Source organism: Aquarana catesbeiana, linkage group LG02, assembly GCF_042186555.1.
Source record: "Aquarana catesbeiana isolate 2022-GZ linkage group LG02, ASM4218655v1, whole genome shotgun sequence".
Classification (NCBI taxonomy): Eukaryota; Metazoa; Chordata; class Amphibia; order Anura; family Ranidae; genus Aquarana; species Aquarana catesbeiana.
The window spans coordinates 666421599-666441017 of NC_133325.1; the positions used below are offsets into that span (position 1 = coordinate 666421599).

The 19419-nt window shown below is 42.0% G+C and overlaps 1 protein-coding gene across 3 annotated transcripts in view; it reads right to left on the bottom strand.

The window, feature by feature from the left end:
• LOC141128963 (apoptosis-inducing factor 3-like) overlaps positions 1–19419 on the bottom strand; it is a 241227-nt gene that overhangs the window by 164307 nt on the left and 57501 nt on the right. For all 3 annotated transcript variants that reach the window (XM_073616628.1, XM_073616627.1, XM_073616629.1), the window contains exons 4-6: positions 5273–5382; positions 192–236; positions 22–103 (exon numbers count right to left, since the gene is read on the bottom strand). In XM_073616628.1, coding sequence (XP_073472729.1) covers positions 22–103; positions 192–236; positions 5273–5382 — 237 coding nt within the window. The remainder of the gene's footprint in view (positions 1–21; positions 104–191; positions 237–5272; positions 5383–19419) is intronic.

Consider the following 19419-nt stretch of genomic DNA (forward strand, 5'->3'; position numbering starts at 1 on the left):
CCATAAAAATGTAATGTTTACCTGCTCCAATGATTGCTACAATACTTCGGTTGCTGGCAGTGTGTCGGCACATAGCTTTTACTCTTTTTGCATTCTCCAATGTCTGTATTTAAGGATAAAGAAGCCATTAGCTCATTACATCATTTTAGAGGAATTCCAGAATATGCTACTCTAAATATTTAGTAACTTGCCTTTTTATTTGTAGCAATATGCACACTGCCATTCTCCACTGTGACCTGTGGAGGAAAGGAAAAGTGACATATACAAACGAAGAAAGGAATTATTTATTTGGGTAGACTAACTTTAAACTATAAATTTTCCCAAAGAAAAAAGGCACTTCTTGATTAGATTATACTGAGAACAGTACTTTCCTAATGAGAACATTAATCCATATACTGCTTTACTGCATCCTATTGGTTACAAAGGGAACCTAGTCTATGTGAGCTTATTTTAATAATCTTTATAGGAGTATTTTTGTTTGACGTATACATATCACAAAAAAAAAAACACTTAAAAAGTATTTGCCAAATACAGGACACTGAAGGGTCAATTCAATAATATTCATTGCTTGCATCAACAATGTCATGCCTTTTTCTGAAAAGAACGCATATAAGAGCCAATTTATAATAAAGATAGCTTTTGAGTTAAGTTTTGATTTAATTTCAATATATTTACCATAAATAATGCTTCCTAAATGCAAAAAAGTTAATTAAAACCGGGGTAACACCACTTTTGTGGGGGGGGGATTCAGCATATACTGTACACTGATCAACTATAACTTTATAATCACCCGCCCAATATTGATTAAGTCCTCCTTTTGCTGCCAAACAGTCCTGACCCATGCTGTGGTATCTTGCATCAAGCCATTCGTAGCATATCTATTAAAGTGATTGTAAAAGCTTTTTTTTTTTAATTAAGTAACAAACATGTCATACTTACCTGCTCTGTGTAATGGTGTTGAACAGAGCAACCCCGGACCTCCTTTTTTGGGGTCACCCTTCGGTGCTCCTGACTCTTACTCTTCTCGTTCCGAAGCCAGGCTGTGTGCATCTATAGGGTGACACAGCTTTTCTCCCGCTGCCGAGTTTCCTGTGAGAAGAGGGAGAGCGGGGAAGAGCTGCAGCAGACGGACACAGCGCTGGATCAATATTGGGCTCAGGTAAGTGCTCAAGGGGGGCTGGAGGGAGCAGTTATTAAAAAGGTTTCTTACCTTAATGTTGCGAATGCATTAACATAACAAAAAAAAAAACACACACACACCTGAAAGTCCGATTGGACTTGCTTTTCCAGCACATCCCACAGATGCTCGATTGAGATCTGGAGAATTTGGAGGCCAAGCCAACACCTTGAACACGTTGTTGTGTTCCTCAAACCATTCTTGAGCCTATATTGCAACGTGCAGTATCCTGCTGAAAGAGGCCACTACCATCAGGGATTACCGTTTCCATGAAGGGGTGTACTTGGCCAGCAACAATGTTTAGGTAGGTGGTACATGTCAGGTAATATCCACATGAATGGAAGGACCCAAGGTTTCCCAGCAGAACATTGTTGAAAACATCACACTGCCTCCGCTGGCTTGCTTTCTTTGCATACTGCACCCTGATGACTTATTTCCCCAGGTAAGATACACAACAAACCGTAAAGCCCATTTTTTCTGCTTTCAATGCATCAACTTTAGGACCAACATGTTCACTTGCTGCCTAGTATATCCCACAAACTTTCAGATGCCAGTGCAAGAAGATAATCTATGTTATTCACTTATTCACCTCAGCGGGCATAAAATTATAGTTGATCAGTGTAGAATTGCGACAGAAGCCATATTGTAATTGAATATTGGTAAAAATGACCTTTCCTTTTCAATGTGCAGCCTCTGTAATTTCCTGTAAAAATTAAATGAAGTATGGTAACCTGGAGGCTTTCTGTACACAGATGGTGTACAGAACTTCCCCAAAAATTTCATTTTCTGCTTGTGTGATTGGCTCACTGATTTTCCCCACAAGTCTGCACTAAGATACAAGTCAGATTTTAGGCATCCCCTGCAACAAAAATTTAATTTTTGATGAGATACTCACAAGGGTTAATAACTTCTAAAAGGGATACAGACCCTGCAACTTCTCAGAACATTGTAAGGGCATCAAAAAGAAAGGTCCCAAACACTGCACACCTAGCAAAGCAGTTAGTAAACAGCCAATGGGGGCGTGGCTTTGGATAACGCAGGCTGCTTTCACCTGTTTAATATATAAATTAAAGGTGATGGCAAATGTGATCCTGAAAAAAAACACATAAAAGTCCTTTACAGTCCCAACATGTTTTGTGTTCATAAATGCTCATGCTCAATACTAGACAATCTGTGCTCCATGGATGTGTGGCATCAAGAATTTTACATATGTTCTGGAATGTACTTGTGGGTACCAATACGTTGGGCAGACTTCCAGAACATTAACGAAACGTGTTAGTGAACAGAGTACTAATATACAGAAAGGATTACCTAAACGTAGTAATTCAAACCACTTTAGGGTAGCGCATAACAAAAATCCAGCTGAATCATCCTTTTAAGCTATTGACACCCTTAATGGACACTGGAGGGGTGCAAATATGATCCAACAAATATCCCAAAATGAAACCAAGTGGATATTTGAACTTCAAACTTTAACCCCTTCAGGCTTGAACGTTGAGCTGGATCTCAACTGTTTCATTACAGACTATTAATTAGCAGTAGAGTTCCTTTAAAATTTAGATTTAGTTTAAATTCATCAGTCCATTTTATTGCGGGTAGACTAACCTACTCTAGTCCTTTTCTTTCGATTCAATCCAACTATCACATTAACATAGGGCTATTTGTAGATTATTTTAATCTTGTCAGATTAATTTAATTACCAATAGTTATTAGGGTGCAATTCTAATGAGTGACCACTAGGTGGCCGTCTCTTTAACAATATTAGTATTGGTATAAAATACATTTTTTTAACTTCACTATTGTTTTTATTTTTTAAATTTCCAATCCATTATGTATATTGGATTGTAAGCACCCCATAGTGTATAGCAGGTGGTCAGTATATTGACCAATTATTATTGACATTTAATTTACAAATTAAGGGTATATATAAAGGCCACAATCAATATGGAGGATTCAGAGCTTCCTGATGACGGCCCATGATGATGTCAAGGCTTGGTCACGTCATCGCGACACACGTCCGCCCACACTTCCGTGAATCGAGCCGATTCGAGAGTAACGGTCATCAGCAGATTGCGGGCCGACTTCCCCTAAAGAAAAAAATCACATGCTGTACACACCGGGTGCCAGGATATTTGGCACCATTACATGTGAGTGTAATCTCAGATTTGTTTTTACCCAATAAATTTATCAACGGTTTTACGCAATGAGGTTCTCCCTCTGTTATTTTCATACATCTATGTGAGGTCTATCCAGTGCACGAGTTGCCAGCAACAGATTTACCCAGGGATCTCCCCACATGCCTAAACGACCATACTGCAGATAGTTGGTCAACATCTAGGGGTGAGTGTACATCCATGTGGGGCACCCAGTCTAAGCACAAGTCTATGGAGCACGGATTGTCTATTATTGAGCATGAGCACTTATGAACACAAAACATGTTGGGCTGTAAAGGACTTTTCTGTGTGTTTTTTTCAGGATCACATTTGCTATCACCTAGCGCTGTGATTTATATATTTATTATCTGTATTTGCTATCTAGCAACTTCTTATTGCAGCTGGTGGAATTTATTCATTTTTTTGCACTTTCATGTTTTCACAATTGTCATTTCTTTGGCGCTAAGTATTATTATATTTCACCTGTATGCTAATAACTTTGCTAGGTGTGCAGTGTTTCGGACCTTTCTTTAAGCATATTCACAGTATCACAGTATGTGGGGAGTTAGATGGACTCCTGCCCAGCCAGCCCCCATTGCAGGAAACACTGTATGGATTTACAGGAGTCCCTCCCTTTCAGAATCACTCCGCATATTGTAAATAATTCTAAATTAAATGCTAAATGTCACAAAATTGAATAGGCAATACCTATTATGTGAAACACAATAGTACAATAATGCACAAAACAAAAGTGTCACTAAAAGGCAAAACTTTTTTTTAAAGTCAAAACAGGAAGTGAAAGGGAATCTCTCCAAAGTGAGGGAATCCCAGGGTGTCACCACAACTAGTGTCCCCCATTGGAAGATTTCTCCTCTATTCCGGTTCTGATGTCAATCCTAAATTTGGGAGTTTCTTTTACTTTCACTTTCAGATAACAGTAAACAGGACAAAACAGAGAAGGTGAATCTCCCTAATGGGGGCACAGACTGCAATAAAATCTGACAAGAGATTTGACTCCCCTTCACTATATCCAAAAAAAAAATAAATAATTGCCTTAGCGACACTTTAAAGAGAAAATACAAGCAATATTTAACTGTTATGCCCCGTACACACGGTCGGACTTTGTTCGGACATTCCGACAACAAAATCCTAGGATTTTTTCCAACGGATGTTGGCTCAAACTTGTCTTGCATACACACGGTCACACAAAGTTGTCGGAAAATCCGATCGTTCTAAACGCGGTGACGTAAAACACGTACGTCGGGACTATAAACGGGGCAGTGGCCAATAGCTTTCATCTCTTTATTTATTCTGAGCATGCGTGGCACTTTGTCCGTCGGATTTGTGTACACACGATCGGAATTTCCGACAACGGATTTTGTTGTCGGAAAATTTTATCTCCTGCTCTCCAACTTTGTGTGTCGGAAAATCCGATGGAAAATGTCCGATGGAGCCCACACACGGTCGGAATTTCCGACAACACGCTCCGATCGGACATTTTCCATCGGAAAATCCGACCGTGTGTACGGGGCATTAGAGAATCGATCCTTGAATGTCCCACCTTACCAGATGCATAAAGATATACACAAAACTTAGAATTCAGAAATCCGCGGCTTAATGCAGTCTCAGCCTGCCCACAGCCGGACACCGTTCACATTGTTTCAGAAGCCAGTGACCTCAGAAACGCTGTACAATTGCACATTGTCTAGGACAAACAACCGGGGGCTGTGGCCAGCTGAAAAATAACCACACAGTGGAGTTTCACCTGTGATGCAGCACACATCAAAACAATTTTAACCCAAAAAGTTAACAGTTAAGTGATTGTGGCATTTTGGAAAAATGAACAGGTGACCATATGCTTGAGAGATCCATCAAACCAAAACTTTTTTTTTAATATTGTATTCAAAAATAGAATGGCCAGGACTAGTAACTTTGGCATTACCTTAAAACAGGGCAGACTGTCCAATCCTGGGTATTCTTCTATGTCCCCTGTTTTCACGTTAAAGCATGCACCATGCCAAGGACACCGCACTCTGTCCCCTGCTAGGAATCCTGTAAAATACCATTTATAAAATGTAATTACCAACTTCCCAACTTTTGAATTATCACGTGTCTATTGTCTATAAGCCTCTCTGTAAGTGACTGCTGGGTAATTTACATTTTTGTATGACAAATACAGAAGTTTTCTTCTTTGGCAGAGGCCAATTTGGATGCATTCCCTAGAGAACATTGCCTAGAGTCTCTCTACTTGTAGTCTGTGCTCCAGTGAAGTCAAACCAGTGATAGTTTTCTTATAGCTGAATGATCACTAGTCATAGGCTGCAGGATAACCTTGCAAAAATTAAGAACACTAAAAAAAAAAAAAAAAAAAAAAAAAAGGAAAAGAAAAAGAAAAAGAGAGCTATAACAAAGCCTGCATGCCAACTCACACAAGGTAAATATAGCCTCTGTAACCGTACAATAACTGCAAAAATGACAGACCTCCACTAAAGAGGAGGTCACATTAAGAGGTTACTTTTAACAGACTAAGTGGTTTTGAAACAAGCATAACTAAAAAAGTACAAAAATTGTTTTTTTTAAATCACATAAAAAAATCTCAAATACAGATAACTAAATATGAAAAAATAACCTTCACCACATCTACAATAATAAGAAGACAACGTTGTCTTATACTGCATAAGTCGGCAAACCTGCAACACAGTGGCCACATTAACAGTTAAGGGCAAACTTCGGACAATTTAGCTCATAGCTCTGCATTACTTTGATGAATAATTCCTCTAAATTGACAATTAACCATTAAATTTCCTACCAAATTATAAACCAGACCTAAAATTTCAATTAAGATGGTAATCAGACCATACGAATGCTTAGAGCTGGAAACTGGCTTTAAATAATCAGTCCTTTAGGCAGGCAATACCCGAAGCTAATTTCTTTCCTGCAAAAGAAATTAGTTAGATTCCCCCATCAACACACATAGTGTTGCTGTGGGAATCCCTCCTACCAGGCCATTGTCTTCCCCGGCGGGGGCAGCCAGTGATTATTGCTAGTGGCAGCCGCTAGTAATAATCACAAGTGAATTCCGGCAGGCTGGTTGTACCCAAGTTGATCGATCAAATTGGTATATTTAGCCTGCCGGATTCACTTGCAATTATTACTAGCGGCTACTATAGCCACTAGCAATAATCACTGGCTGCCCCCACCGGGGAAGACAATGGCCTGGTAGGAGGGATTCCTGCATCAACACTGTTTTAATTAGTGAGCAGAGCAGCATAAGCTGTTAGATGCAAGACCCTAAGGTGCAAAGGAAGCGGTCAGGGCTGAGCTCAGCCCTTCCTTCTCTGAGCTGGCCGCTCAGCTGTTGGCTAATTGCCAGCTCCCATCTCTTTCTCCTGTGTTCCTGTTGAAGACTTGCTTGGCTGACGTTCCTTCTGGCTCCTGATCCTGCTTGCTGTACTACTACGTTTATCTCTGGCTCTCTGACATTTGCTTGGCTGACTACCCAAGCCAGTTAATGAACTCTGGCTTGTTTTGACTACGTTTACTCTGTTTACCTTATTATTATTATTATTAATAAACAAGTGTGATTTAACTATACCTCTGTCTTGGTCTGATACATGGTTCCTGATAGAAGCAGAGGAGGTACAGATTAAGTTGGTCAATTAAGCTGTTGTTTTTTAAATTTAAAGTTACGATTAGTATATTCCTGTGACAACGTCTTACATAGGCATCAATAAACAGGTTCTTGTCCACTCAGGGATCTTGTATTCAACAGTTGTTAATGTCCCCTATTTAGCACCGCTGCAATCTCACCATCCACCATTCCGCCTATCCTCCACTTCCAAGTGCCCTTGCACCATGACCTACAGGCTTCTCGGGTCCCCTTAAAGCTAATCCTCGCCTCCACTCACCGCCACTCTCACTGCAAGTTCCAGGTGAGGGGGGGCATGGCCAGCATGACACAACAACATGCTAATATTGAAGCATTTCGCTCACTTGCATATTAAGTTTGTCAGGAAAAATAGGCAATATAGCTGACCAGTGGTCATACCTCCAAGGCCATACCTCAGTACCTCAGAGTCCTGGAGAAAAAGTGTCACTACGAAGAAAAGTGAACTGCAGTGTGAGTGTCCAGAGACACACTGAAAGTGTCAGGAAAAAGCGGACTGCACTTGTATTTCATTGAGAACTAAAATTCCATCTATGTAGCATGTTACTAAAGGTGGAGTCAAAGTGTTAGCGTGACACTTAGTGGTATATTTATAAAAAATTCACATAGTGATTAACTCAGTGAAAGTGTATGTAGATTCATTCTGGATGAATGGGGCAAAAACAAATATTAGGCCATTTCCTGTGCTAGTAAAATGTTTTTCATTGATTAACAATATTGCATCTGGCCCTCAGGTCAGTTTTGAACACCAACTTGACATGAAAACTATTGTTACATGAAGTACCGTATTTATCGGCATATAACACGCACTTTTTTCCCCCTTAAAATCAGGGCAAAATCGTGGGTGCGTGTTATACGCCGATCCCCCGCCGATTGTGAGCCTCTTGGCGGCTCTCGGCCGCTTTCGGCCACTCTCGGCCAGCTCTCGCAGTCCCGCATGAGCAGCCGAAAGCCGCCGAGAACGAGCGAGAGTGGCGGAGAGCCGCCGAGAACTTCCGAGAGCGGCAAGAGAACGGCGGCGCCATTTTTAAACGAGAGTTCAGTGTACTGACAAGTAAATGACACAGGGCAAGGCTGCAATGATGTACACTGACAAGGCTGCAATTATGTATACTGACAAGGCTGCAATGATGCACACTGACAAGGCTGCAATGATGGACACTTACAAGGCTGCAATGATGTACACTGACAAGGCTGCAATGATGGACACTGACAAGGCTGCAATGATGGACACTGACAAGGCTGCAATGATGGACACTGACAAGGCTGCAATGATGGACACTGACAAGGCTGCAATGATGTACACTGACAAGGCTGCAATGATGGACACTGACAAGGCTGCAATGATAGACACTGACAAGGCTGCAATGATGGACACTGACAAGGCTGCAATGATGGACACTGACAAGGCTGCAATGATGGACACTGACAAGGCTACACTGACAAGGCTACAGATGGACACTGATGAGGCTGCATCGATGGGCATTTAAATGTAAGTTTTTTTCCTTAAACTTCCCTCCTACTGCAAAAAAAAAAAAAGACATCACTTAGAACTTCTTCCTTCCCCCCACTGTTTTTGTGCTGTCTTTTGTTATTCATTATAAAAGTTCAACAAGGAGTGCATCTGTCTGGAGTATCTTTCTTGGAAACCATTTTTACTTTTCTTTTCTAGCATGGAAAGCAATTTGCCAAAGACCACACAACACACCGTGTGAATAACTTATGCTCTCCTGTCAGGCTTAAAGGGGTTGTAAAGGTAAAAGTTTTCTCACCTTAATGCATTCTATGCATTAAGGTGAAAAAACATCCGACAATACCGCCCCCCCCCCCCAGCCCCCCCGTTTTACTTACCTGACCCCTCGAAAGTCCCACGCTCGCCCCCGATATCCTCTTCACCGCTCAGCCTGGCCATTGATTGGCTAGAGTGGATGGATTGAAAGCAGCGCAGCCATTGGCTCACGCTGCTGTCAATCACATCCAATGACGCAGCGCGCCGGGGGGTGGGGCCAAGTGATACAGTGAGCAGCTATGGCCGCTCACTGTATCACGGGAGCGTGCCCACAAGCACTCAACACCATGCGAGGGAGCTCACATGAAAGTGTTGAGCCCTTGCGGGGGGGAGCCAAGAGAGCCGCCAAGGGACTCCAGAAGACCAGGTTGGGGCCACTCTGTGCAAAACGAGTTGCACAGTGGAAGTGAGTATAACATGTTTGTTATTTTTTTTTTTTTTAAATAGCTTTAGTGATCCTTTAAAATAGACCTTTGCACTACTCAATGTCCTGATAGAGTTTCAATCCTGGGTTTACTGCAATATATAACTTTTTAAAGTAGAAAACATGAGCGCCCCCAAAGTTCTGCACAATGCAGTCTTGGATGCTTCTCAACAAGCAGTTGGTCTCCCACAGTGCATTGTGGAAAACACCAAGATCACACCTTTATGTACCGAATGGCACCTAGAGAACCCCACCTTTCAGGTGTAAGGTTAGTTTTGTGGCTTAGGACTAGTGACAGGTGTACCTTAACATTGCAACAGTTATTGTAACCATAGAAGGGCCTTAAAGTGGACTTATTAAAATGTACATTTCACCTGAATCAACAGGGTACATCAGCATTATCAGCCCACATTGTTTTCCGTTAAAAAGTATTTCAGTGTTGCCAACTAATACAGCAGTAAAACATTTTTTAAAGTGAGAAAATATTGCATCAAGAAATGGTATAAGTAAAAAAAAAAAAAAAATACGTAATTGGGCTTGTCTCGGTCAATGAGTTCATAATAAACATTATGGACATAGCAGTAACAGATTACATTTTGAAAACATGAGTAAAGAAAATGTGAGTAAAGAAATACTTGACCCACTTCACCCTTTATAATACATAACTGATAAGTCTTAATAAGTTACTCAATTTCTATTTGTGTTTCCTTATTAAAGAATAATGCCCTCTTTAAACAACACACCTTAGCTATTTTAGTATATCCTTTAAATCAAGCAAGTCTACAAATATAATATTTCATCTGTTCCCTGCCTTCCACATCTACTAGGAACAGCAACTGCTTTGCCAATTCAAATTTTCTTCTTGGTGACTGATAAAAACATCTGAACACATCTTCATATAAAAAGGAGTAATTACAATAACCAAAGTATTCCGTATATCCCTTCATATCCTCATTCTCATATGGCCCAATCTTGTGCACAGATGGGAAGCACTGTGTGCTTCTCTAGACCCTCAGAACTCTTTGGTGTTTTAAATGTTCAGTTGTAAGCCAGAGAGATGCATTTATTGAGTCCCAGCACAGAAAAATACTTGCAACAGATGACAAAATCAAACAGAGTAAATATTACAATCAACAGCAGCCTTCAGATAACCCAGTTTCTCCTGTCACATTTTAGCCAAAAAGAGCCTTTCCTAATATACACCTTTTCCCCCCATGGGTGACAAGGACAAGCAATTCGATTGGCCAGTTTTATTAGGCCTTTGATCTGCTTTTGGCTTTCTGGGTGACAGAAAATGCCTCTTATGCCCTGTACACACGACCAGTTTTCCCGTCGGAATAAACTCCGAAGGTTTTTCCAAGGGAATTCCGCTCAAGCAATCTTGCATACACACGGTCACACCAAATTCCGACCGTCCAGAACGCGGTGGTCTACAACACGTACAACGGAACTAGAAAAAGGAAGTTCAGTAGCCAGTGCGCCACCCTTTGGGCTCCTTCTGCTAATCTCGTGTTTATCTTGTGTTAGTAGAAGTTTGGTGAGAGACGATTCGCGCTTTTCAGACTCGTGCTTTTCAGATCATTTTACTGCTGTTCAGTTTGTGCTTGTGGGGTTTGTATCTGTTCTTCAGTGCGTGTAGTCAGTTCGTATCTGTTTCTCAGTGCATTCTTATCCGCTTGTTTCTGATTGTCAGCTCACTCTTCACAGGCCTTGCCGTTGTTCAGTGCGTTCTGTTAGTTCGTTCTGAGCAGCCGACCGTTTTCAAGCCATGTTGCGGGTATGTACTCATCGTAGAGTTCGTGATGTGTGGGGGCTTGGTGTTGGGGTTTTTACTTGGACCCAAGCCCAGTCCATGAACAGGGTGGGGAGGAGTTCATGGACCAAGAATTGGTTACTTCAGCGTGACCAATTCTCTCATATGCTTTTGCTGAGTGAGATCCAGGAGAATAATCCTGATGATTTCAGGAATTTTCTCCGGATGACAGACCCTGTTTTTCACCATCTGTTGGCTTTGCTGTCCCCTTATATTATGAAGCAGGACACCTGCATGCGGCAAGCCATCACTCCGGAGAAGAGGCTAGTCGCATTGTTGTGGTACTTGGAGACAGGGAGAAGTCTGCACAAGTTCTTGACAGGCAACTCCCCCCAGGCTCTGGGGATCATTATTCCAGAGACATGTTCTGCCATCATTCGGGTCCTGCAGAAGGCCTATATTAGGGTAAGTTTTCTCCTTTAACATCACATTCTATGTACTTAATGTATGCTAATGTATTGTATTTATTTCATCATTCCCTTAATTACCATGATTGTAATATGCTGTGAATGTCCCCTTTGTGCCCATGCATGCTTTAAGCTTTTAATGCTCCTTTTTTGTCCTTCATGCACATTTTCCTTCACTAACCTCCCCAGCATGCTATCCTAGGCCCATATACACCTAGCCTAGTCACATAACAATGTATTTTGTCAGCTCCATTGTAATGCTTTACCCTAAACTCCCCCCAAAAATGTGTCCAAATGTTATTATTGTCCTTAATATCAGGCAGAGTGCAAGAGGCTTTTTTTTTGGGTCCCAAACTCAGCTCGAAACCCCCCCCCCTAAAATTTTTACAATGGGCCATCAGAGGGGTTGAGGAATCTGATAAGTGGGCCTTATATTTTTGTCTTTAAATACTCCTTTAATACTCCTTATAAATGTTATACTGATGTTGGCCAAGAGTGTTTTTGTGTAATCTGCTTGCAATGTTATGTGCAAAAGTACTAATATTTTTTTTCTAGTTTGACTTCACAGTTTCCTTAAACACCACAGGAATGGCAGACTGTGGCCTCCCATTTTGACGACCGTCGGGACTTTCCCAACTGTGGAGGGGCAATCGATGGGAAACACGTCCACATCGTGCCACCACCCCATTCAGGGTCTTACTATTACAATTATAAGGGTTTTAATAGTATAGTGTTGATGGCGGTGGTCTCGGCACAATAAGAGTTCCACTATGTGGACATGGGGAAGAATGGCTGGATGTCGGATGGAGGAGTCTTCGCCCAGACGGAGTTTTCCCGACGTCTCTAGAGTGGTGGCCTGGCATTGCCACCTGCTGCGGACAACGTTTAAGGACTCCTGTTCGTCTTTATTGCTGATGAAGCATTTGGTCTGGACGAGCACCTGATGAGGCCATTCCCCCAGAGGACCCTCATCCCGGAGAGGAGGGTTTTTAACTGGCGGCTAGCCAGAGCCCGAAGAGTTGTTGAGAATGCCTTCGGGATAATGGCCAGCCGGTTCCACCTGTTTCTGACAGCAATACAATTGGCGGACTACAAAATTAACCACATCATATTATCCTGCTGCATATTGCACAATTTTTTACGGAAAAATGCCCAAAATTATCTTGCCTCAGTTGGGGCTGAGGCCGGACTTCCTGCTAATCCCCTGACGGGCCTGGATACTGGCCGTCCTGGCTTGGCACCCCAAAGCGCCCGTGAAGTTCGCCAGAAATATGCCAATTATTTTACAGGTAGGGGGGCCATTGCTATACCAGACATTGTCTAAATAATTTTTTAATTAAAAAAAAAATTATCTGTTAAAATCTTGAATTTTCTTTATTGTTTGTGTTTCTTTTTAGCTGTCTCCTACTGCACTTGTAGTGCCAAGTGGATTTTCCTTTAGTAAATAAGCCCCATTGTCACTGTAAACACAAAATTACTTAAAAATTGGTATTGAGCATTGAAAGAAGAAGCCACACATTGTTGATTAGCAAACTTTTTACTCTGTGCACATTCACATGTGCATTATAAATTTTTTTTTTAAATAAAACATGTTTTTTTTCTCAAGTTTTTTACAATTTTTTTTTTTGGTATAAACAGGCATGTTTCAAAACATAACATACACAACTCTGGAACTTACAAAGTTCAACGTAGAAAAACTGAAGGCAATATCAGACATTATAGTATGTCCAAAATGTGTTGATATTGCCTTCATCAGATGGGGTGATGTCACCCCTGTAAAAGCAAAATTTTGAAGATGCACACAATTTGGGAGTCAAAATGGGTATTTCCCTCCTGATCCCATGCCTAATGTCAAGATGTGCTATCTCCCATCATGGGGATCAATGGACGTGTTTTGGGGGTGCAACCCCTTCCTCTCACCTACTAGAGTTATGAGGAAGGGGTGGAATACATTGATATCCCCTAATGGCAGATAGCATATGTTGACGCACCGTGTGCATTTTCAAAATTTGGCTTGTAAAATGTACAAAAAATATTATCGTTTAGTCCAAAAAAAGTTAAAATGGTTGCATTTTGAAGATATTTAGATTCTCCCTAACACATCAATCATGTTCTTCATTTGTTGTTCAAGAACATTGAGTTTATTCCTTATGATGTCTATTTCACGATTCCACACCATGATGTCCTGGATTAGGATTTGGGCACTTGCACTTGTGAAATGTTGAGCTTGCTCTTCCACAACCAGCACATCACCTAAAAACTTTAGTAAAAACATGTATTATAAATATGCAGGCATACATATATTACCTGAAGCTGGGGTGTCAGACACTCACCTGTTGTGGTGACAATTTCGCCCACTTCCTCCACCTCTCCTTCCTCCAGGTGTGGTGTTGTGCCGAGTTCCCCTTCTTTCTGAGATGTGGGGTTCCTGGTGTCCTCTGAGTGGTGTCCTCCGAGTATTTTATCCCCTATGAGAATGAAACAAAAGGTATACTTAGCACACAGATAATTGGGTCCAGAAATAGGAATAGGAAACATTGCTGGGAAGTGGGGTACAATTGTCTGTTTTGGCATAGTACCAAGCTGAAGACATGATTTTTTTACCTTACCAAAGCTGGAATACTTACCTTTTTGTGACAATTTTCACACATGGAGACACCCCAAGTACACTGGAGTACCTGTGTGGGACACCCTAAAAAGTTTGTTCTTGTGTCCCACACTAGTGCTCCTGAGTCCAGATGTGTAAACAGCTGCTGAGTGTCCTCTCCTTACTTTACACGGAATCAAGCTTGCATTTCATTCTAGTTACAAACACATCTAGACAGCAATGTACAAAACTTATTTTTATAGAAATAGGCAAGACCAAATGTATTTAACCTGTATCTTCCCAAAACATCATATTTAATGAGAGAACAATGTTTACTATGACCGATTACTGTGCCCACGAACATGAAAGTCGCCATTTTAAACTGTACAACAGTAAAGAAAAGCACATGGAGCAGCATGCAAGTAATAATAATAATAATAATAATAGGAACACATGACAAGTATTTACTTTTTAGAAGCACTTTCTTGATCCTTCTGTACTGATCCTGCTCCCTCAGTTTCAGGTCTGATAAGCGTTTCCTCAATTGCTCCATGGATCGTCGTACCCCCAAAAAATTTCTGTGCAGACTCTTCACAACTTTAGTCATAATCTTGGCCTTTCTCACATTTGGGTTTAGGTACGGTCCATGCTTTCCATCATAGTTGTTCCTCCTCAAGATGTCCTATATCTCCACCATCTCTACAAAGGCCATATTTGAGGCCTTAAATTTTCTCCTCCGGGATCGGGACGTTTCGGGCTCTGGGCTTTCCTCCTCCTCGTTACTGGAATTAACACACACCTGCTGTATCTCTGCCATGTCCCTTCTACTGCGCGCTGAAAGAGAAGGGGCGGGGAATAGACTAGAAAGAACGTCAGGGGCGGGCGACGCAGGCAGAGTTTTACGCATGCGCAGTGTATATCAAGCTAACACACATGTGTCGTACCTACGTTCTGTGTGCGGAGGAAGGAGGAACGGAAGTGGCGAGCGTCCTAAACGAAGGTAAAATTTTAACTTGGGCATCAGTGGCCTATACTGCTTCAAGATTGAGGCCTATATTGGGATAAGATTATGAGAGTTTAGGCTGACGTTACTGTTTTTGTCTTGTGTATTGTCTTGCAGCAAATAGGAATAACTTTAAGGACCCAGAATTCATGGCCAGTTTCATAGGCAGGTACAGGGAGATGAGAAATTTGTGGGACTTGAAACACAGCTTATATTATAATAAACAAGCTAGGAGGTCAACGCTGGAGAAACTTCTGGAGTTTGTGAAGACTCGGGTCCCCGATGCAACCATCATGTTGTTGGAAAAGAAAATTGGGATCTTGAGGAACATGTATAAAAAAGGAGCATAATAAGATCCAGAAATCACTCAGATCCGGAGCAGCAGCAGCACAAGTGTATTTACCCAGGCTGTGGTACTTCAACAAACTGCGTTTTCTGGACGACCAGCTTGAAGCCAGGGAATCACTTTCTACCCTTCCCTGCAGCCTTCCCTCCACCCTTCCCTCAACCCCAGCAGAGGCTGACGAGGAGCAACCTGGGCCTTCCATCCTAGAAGAAGTGGATGCGCCCAGCTGAAGTCAGGGTATATCATTTGTATACATATTTATTGTCCTAATATTAATGATGTTAACTAGATGTTATAATTAATAACAAATTAATGATTTTAAAAAAAGTGATTTACATATCAATAGACAGTAGTGGCCAAAAATGATTGGGACAAGAATGAAAAATGCTGGGGTCAGAATGATAGTCTTTTCTATTTATTAACATTCAATTTGCAAGTCATGAGCTGAAATTTGTGTGTGATTGATGAACCAAAAAACAAGTCCCTTTTTTATACACAGGATCAGCTCAGCCAGGAGGGTCTGGAAAGTGGCTGACAGTAGGAGGCCGTGCCCAGTGTCAGCCAGGAGGTGGCCATGCCCAGTGTCAGCTAGGAGGTGGGCGGGCCCAGTGGCCACACCCAATCACAGGTGTCTCCCCTCCGCCTTCCAACAAAAAGGCCCAGGAAGGGGACGATCGCGGAGGAGGCAGCACTGGGCCTCATTAGGGAAGCAAGTGATGTCCTCAGAAGCCCCCCCCGACGCTGAAGAGGCCAATGGCTGCTACCTAGCCCTTAGATTGCAGAAATTGGAGGAGGGCCAACACCTCCTCTGTGAGGGAATTTTTGCTCAGGCCCTTCAGAAGGGGTTGAGGGACCAACTGACTGAGAACAGCCACGTATGTGAGCTCGCCCATCCTCCTCCTGCCACAAGTCCACCACCAGAGCCACAGCCTCCAAGGAAGCCTGCAGGGAAAGGTGCAGGGAAGCATGGAAGGAAGGCTGCAGTGAAGAGAAGAAAGTGATGGCCTGGGTTCAGTCTGGTCTGACAGAAGACGCAGGCTGGTGTAGTACCACAGCCTGGGGACAAATATGTCATCTGCTGCTGGTCTTGATCTCTGGGAGTCCCGGACCAGATTGGGCTCCAAATTATATGGACTCCTCAAGCTAACAATTTTATTTTCCACAGACTTGATGTCTGCCCTGGGGGCCAAAAGGCTTCACAAATTCCAAAAGTTTATCCAGCGTTGCCTTCCTCTTTATTTTGTTACTCAGAATAAATTGATATTTTATTTTCTGAAAATACTTGCCTATGTGTTTTTCTAAAAAAAAGTAAAGTTTGTGAGTAGGCAGGTACATTTCAAAAAGACAATGTCAAATTAATAAGGGACACCAACACAAACCAACCTCCTTGAGGTTAATAAAAAATACAAGATAATAATGTTATTGTGGTAACTTGACACAAAAAAAAAAAATAAATTATGGAGATCACTAGAAAATAATTTTTCAATAATCCAAAAAAAAAAGAGGAGATCTTGATGAAATAAAAAAAAAAATGACTATAACAATTCTAAACATTATTATGGAGATCTGGCTTTAAAGAAATAAAAGATTATTCATTATTCTAGCATTATAAAGCACAAAAGATTGCGCTGCATTAAAAGATCACAGAATTTGCAGCGTGAGGAATGTGCTATCTCCATTACGAACGCTAGTTTTACCAGACCAAGCGCTTCCGTCTCGTACTTGCTTCAGAGCATGCATTGTTTTCGGAATAGCATACAGACGAGCGTTTTTTCCGATAGTAATTTTTTCCGTCGGAAAAATATAGAACATGTTCTCTATCTAAGTCTGTCTAAATTTGCGACGGAAAAAGTCCGATGGGGCATACACACGGCCGGAATATACGATGAAAAGCTCCCATCTGACTTTTTCTGTCGGAAATTCTGACCGTGTGCAAGCCTTGGACAGCTGCAGTCAAAAAAACCTCCGGAAATATCCTGATTTGCATTCTTTTACGGCTAATTAGGCTGGCCCTCAAGGGCAGAGGTGGTCTTGTATTAAAATTAACATAGCACAGAGTCATTATCTGTCCCTTTGATATGTAGAGTATACCCGGTTTGGGAGGAGTATTGCTCGGAGGAGGGGGTGATGCCACATACACATATACACATCGACCACATAATCTATTGATCACACACCCAGAGACCTACTCCCTACGCTGCCTCGGGGAGTGGGATTGGTATCTTATCTTTGTTCGCAACAAAGGCAACATATCCTTCAATTTACATATAAAATCTTCCATCTGCATGAGAGAGCACATGAGAGCAGGAAACTCATTTTAAAATCTTAACCAGATGGTACAGGACGTTGGGGAGGCTGTAAAAAAATGTTTCTGCAACTTTAGATTGTTGCTGGCGGTGCCAGGAAGAACGGGGAACACTTACACATTATTTGGACCTGTCCCAAGATAGAACACTTCTGGAAAGAAGTTAGGCACATCGCTCAACAATTCACAGAACGGCCGATTCTGGACAACCCAGCCTTTTTTCCTTCTCAATGCTTCCAATACCCCCGGGAGGGTCTATAAGAAATCAATCATTCGCCATCTCCTTAACGCCTCTAAGACATGCATCCCTCTTAAATGGAAATCCTCACATTCTCCGGCCATCGAAATGTGGCTCAAAAAAGTGAAAGAAATTAACAAATTAGAGGATCTTGTCCTCTCGGCACGTCATCAGCAGGAACGTTACTCCAAAACTTGGTCGTTATGGAACATATTGGTCTTCTCTGATGAGGGCCAAACCCTTTTTGAATGCAACTCTGTAGAGTAAAATGGGCCTGTTAGGACTCTAAATATATTTGGTACTTTGGGGATACTGCTCATGCATTCTGATTATCGCTTGTGTGGTTCACGATTTCACATCTCTCCTTCCCCCCACCCCCCCCTTTCTCTCTCTTCTCATACCTTTCGCTTCTCTTTATCATCATGCTCTTTTCTTCTTCTTACACTCTACCATTTTTTTCTCATTCATCGGTCCAGCGCCTCTATGGTACTTTTCTTTTTATATAGAGTTTGGAAAATGCTTTGGGCTGGTTCCACGGGCTCACCCTGCTGAGCAATTTATCCCTTGGCTATGGTCTGCCCTAGTCTTGTCCAGTTTCAAGATTATATCTTCTTCTCTATGTCTAACCAGGGATATAAATGACGCCTTGAACGTTTCGTAGGCATAATGTCTTCTTCTGTTTCCAGTATCTTGAGATTTTGCAATGTCTATGCAATGTTGTGTCCTTGAACCATGTCCTTTACTTAACCACTTCAATACAGGGCATTTTCACCCCCTTCCTGCCCAGGCCAATTTTCAGCGCTGTAACATTTTAAATGGCAATTGCGCGGTCATGCTACACTGTACCCATATGACATTTTTATCATTTTTTTCTCCCCACAAATAGAACTTTCTTTTGGTGGTATTTGATCACCTCTGCCGTTTTTATTTTTTTTGCTTTAAACAAAAATAAAGAGTGACAATTTTGTAAAAATACACAATATTTTTTAGTTTTTGCTATACTAAATATCCCCAATTTAAAAAAAAAAAACAACAACAAACTAATTTTTTCCTCAGTTTAGGCCGATACAGTAGGTGACCGCGATATTGTGTCAGTCTCGCCGCTTTTATCGGCGAGATTTGACACCTGCGAGCCCCGTTGCGGGAGCCAGCGCCGAGATGGCTCACTGATCGGGAAAGGAAAACTTTTTTCCTTTCGCAATGAGTGACAGGCAGTGCTGACAGCTGTCTGGTATGAATCATGAGGGGGGACGCCGCACCAAATTTTAAATGAAAAAAAAACGGCGTGTGCGTGGGTTCCCAGCCCTTGGGTCTGGTATGGATTGTAAGGGGAACCCCCTACGCCGAGAAATCCCCCCAAAATTCATACCAGACCCTTATCCGAGCACGCAGCCCGGCCGGTCAGGAAAGGGGGTGGGGACGAGCGAGCGCCCCCCCCTCCTGAACCGTACCAGGCCGCATGCACTCAACATGGGGGGAGGTGGGTGCTTTGGGGAAGGGGGGCGCCCCT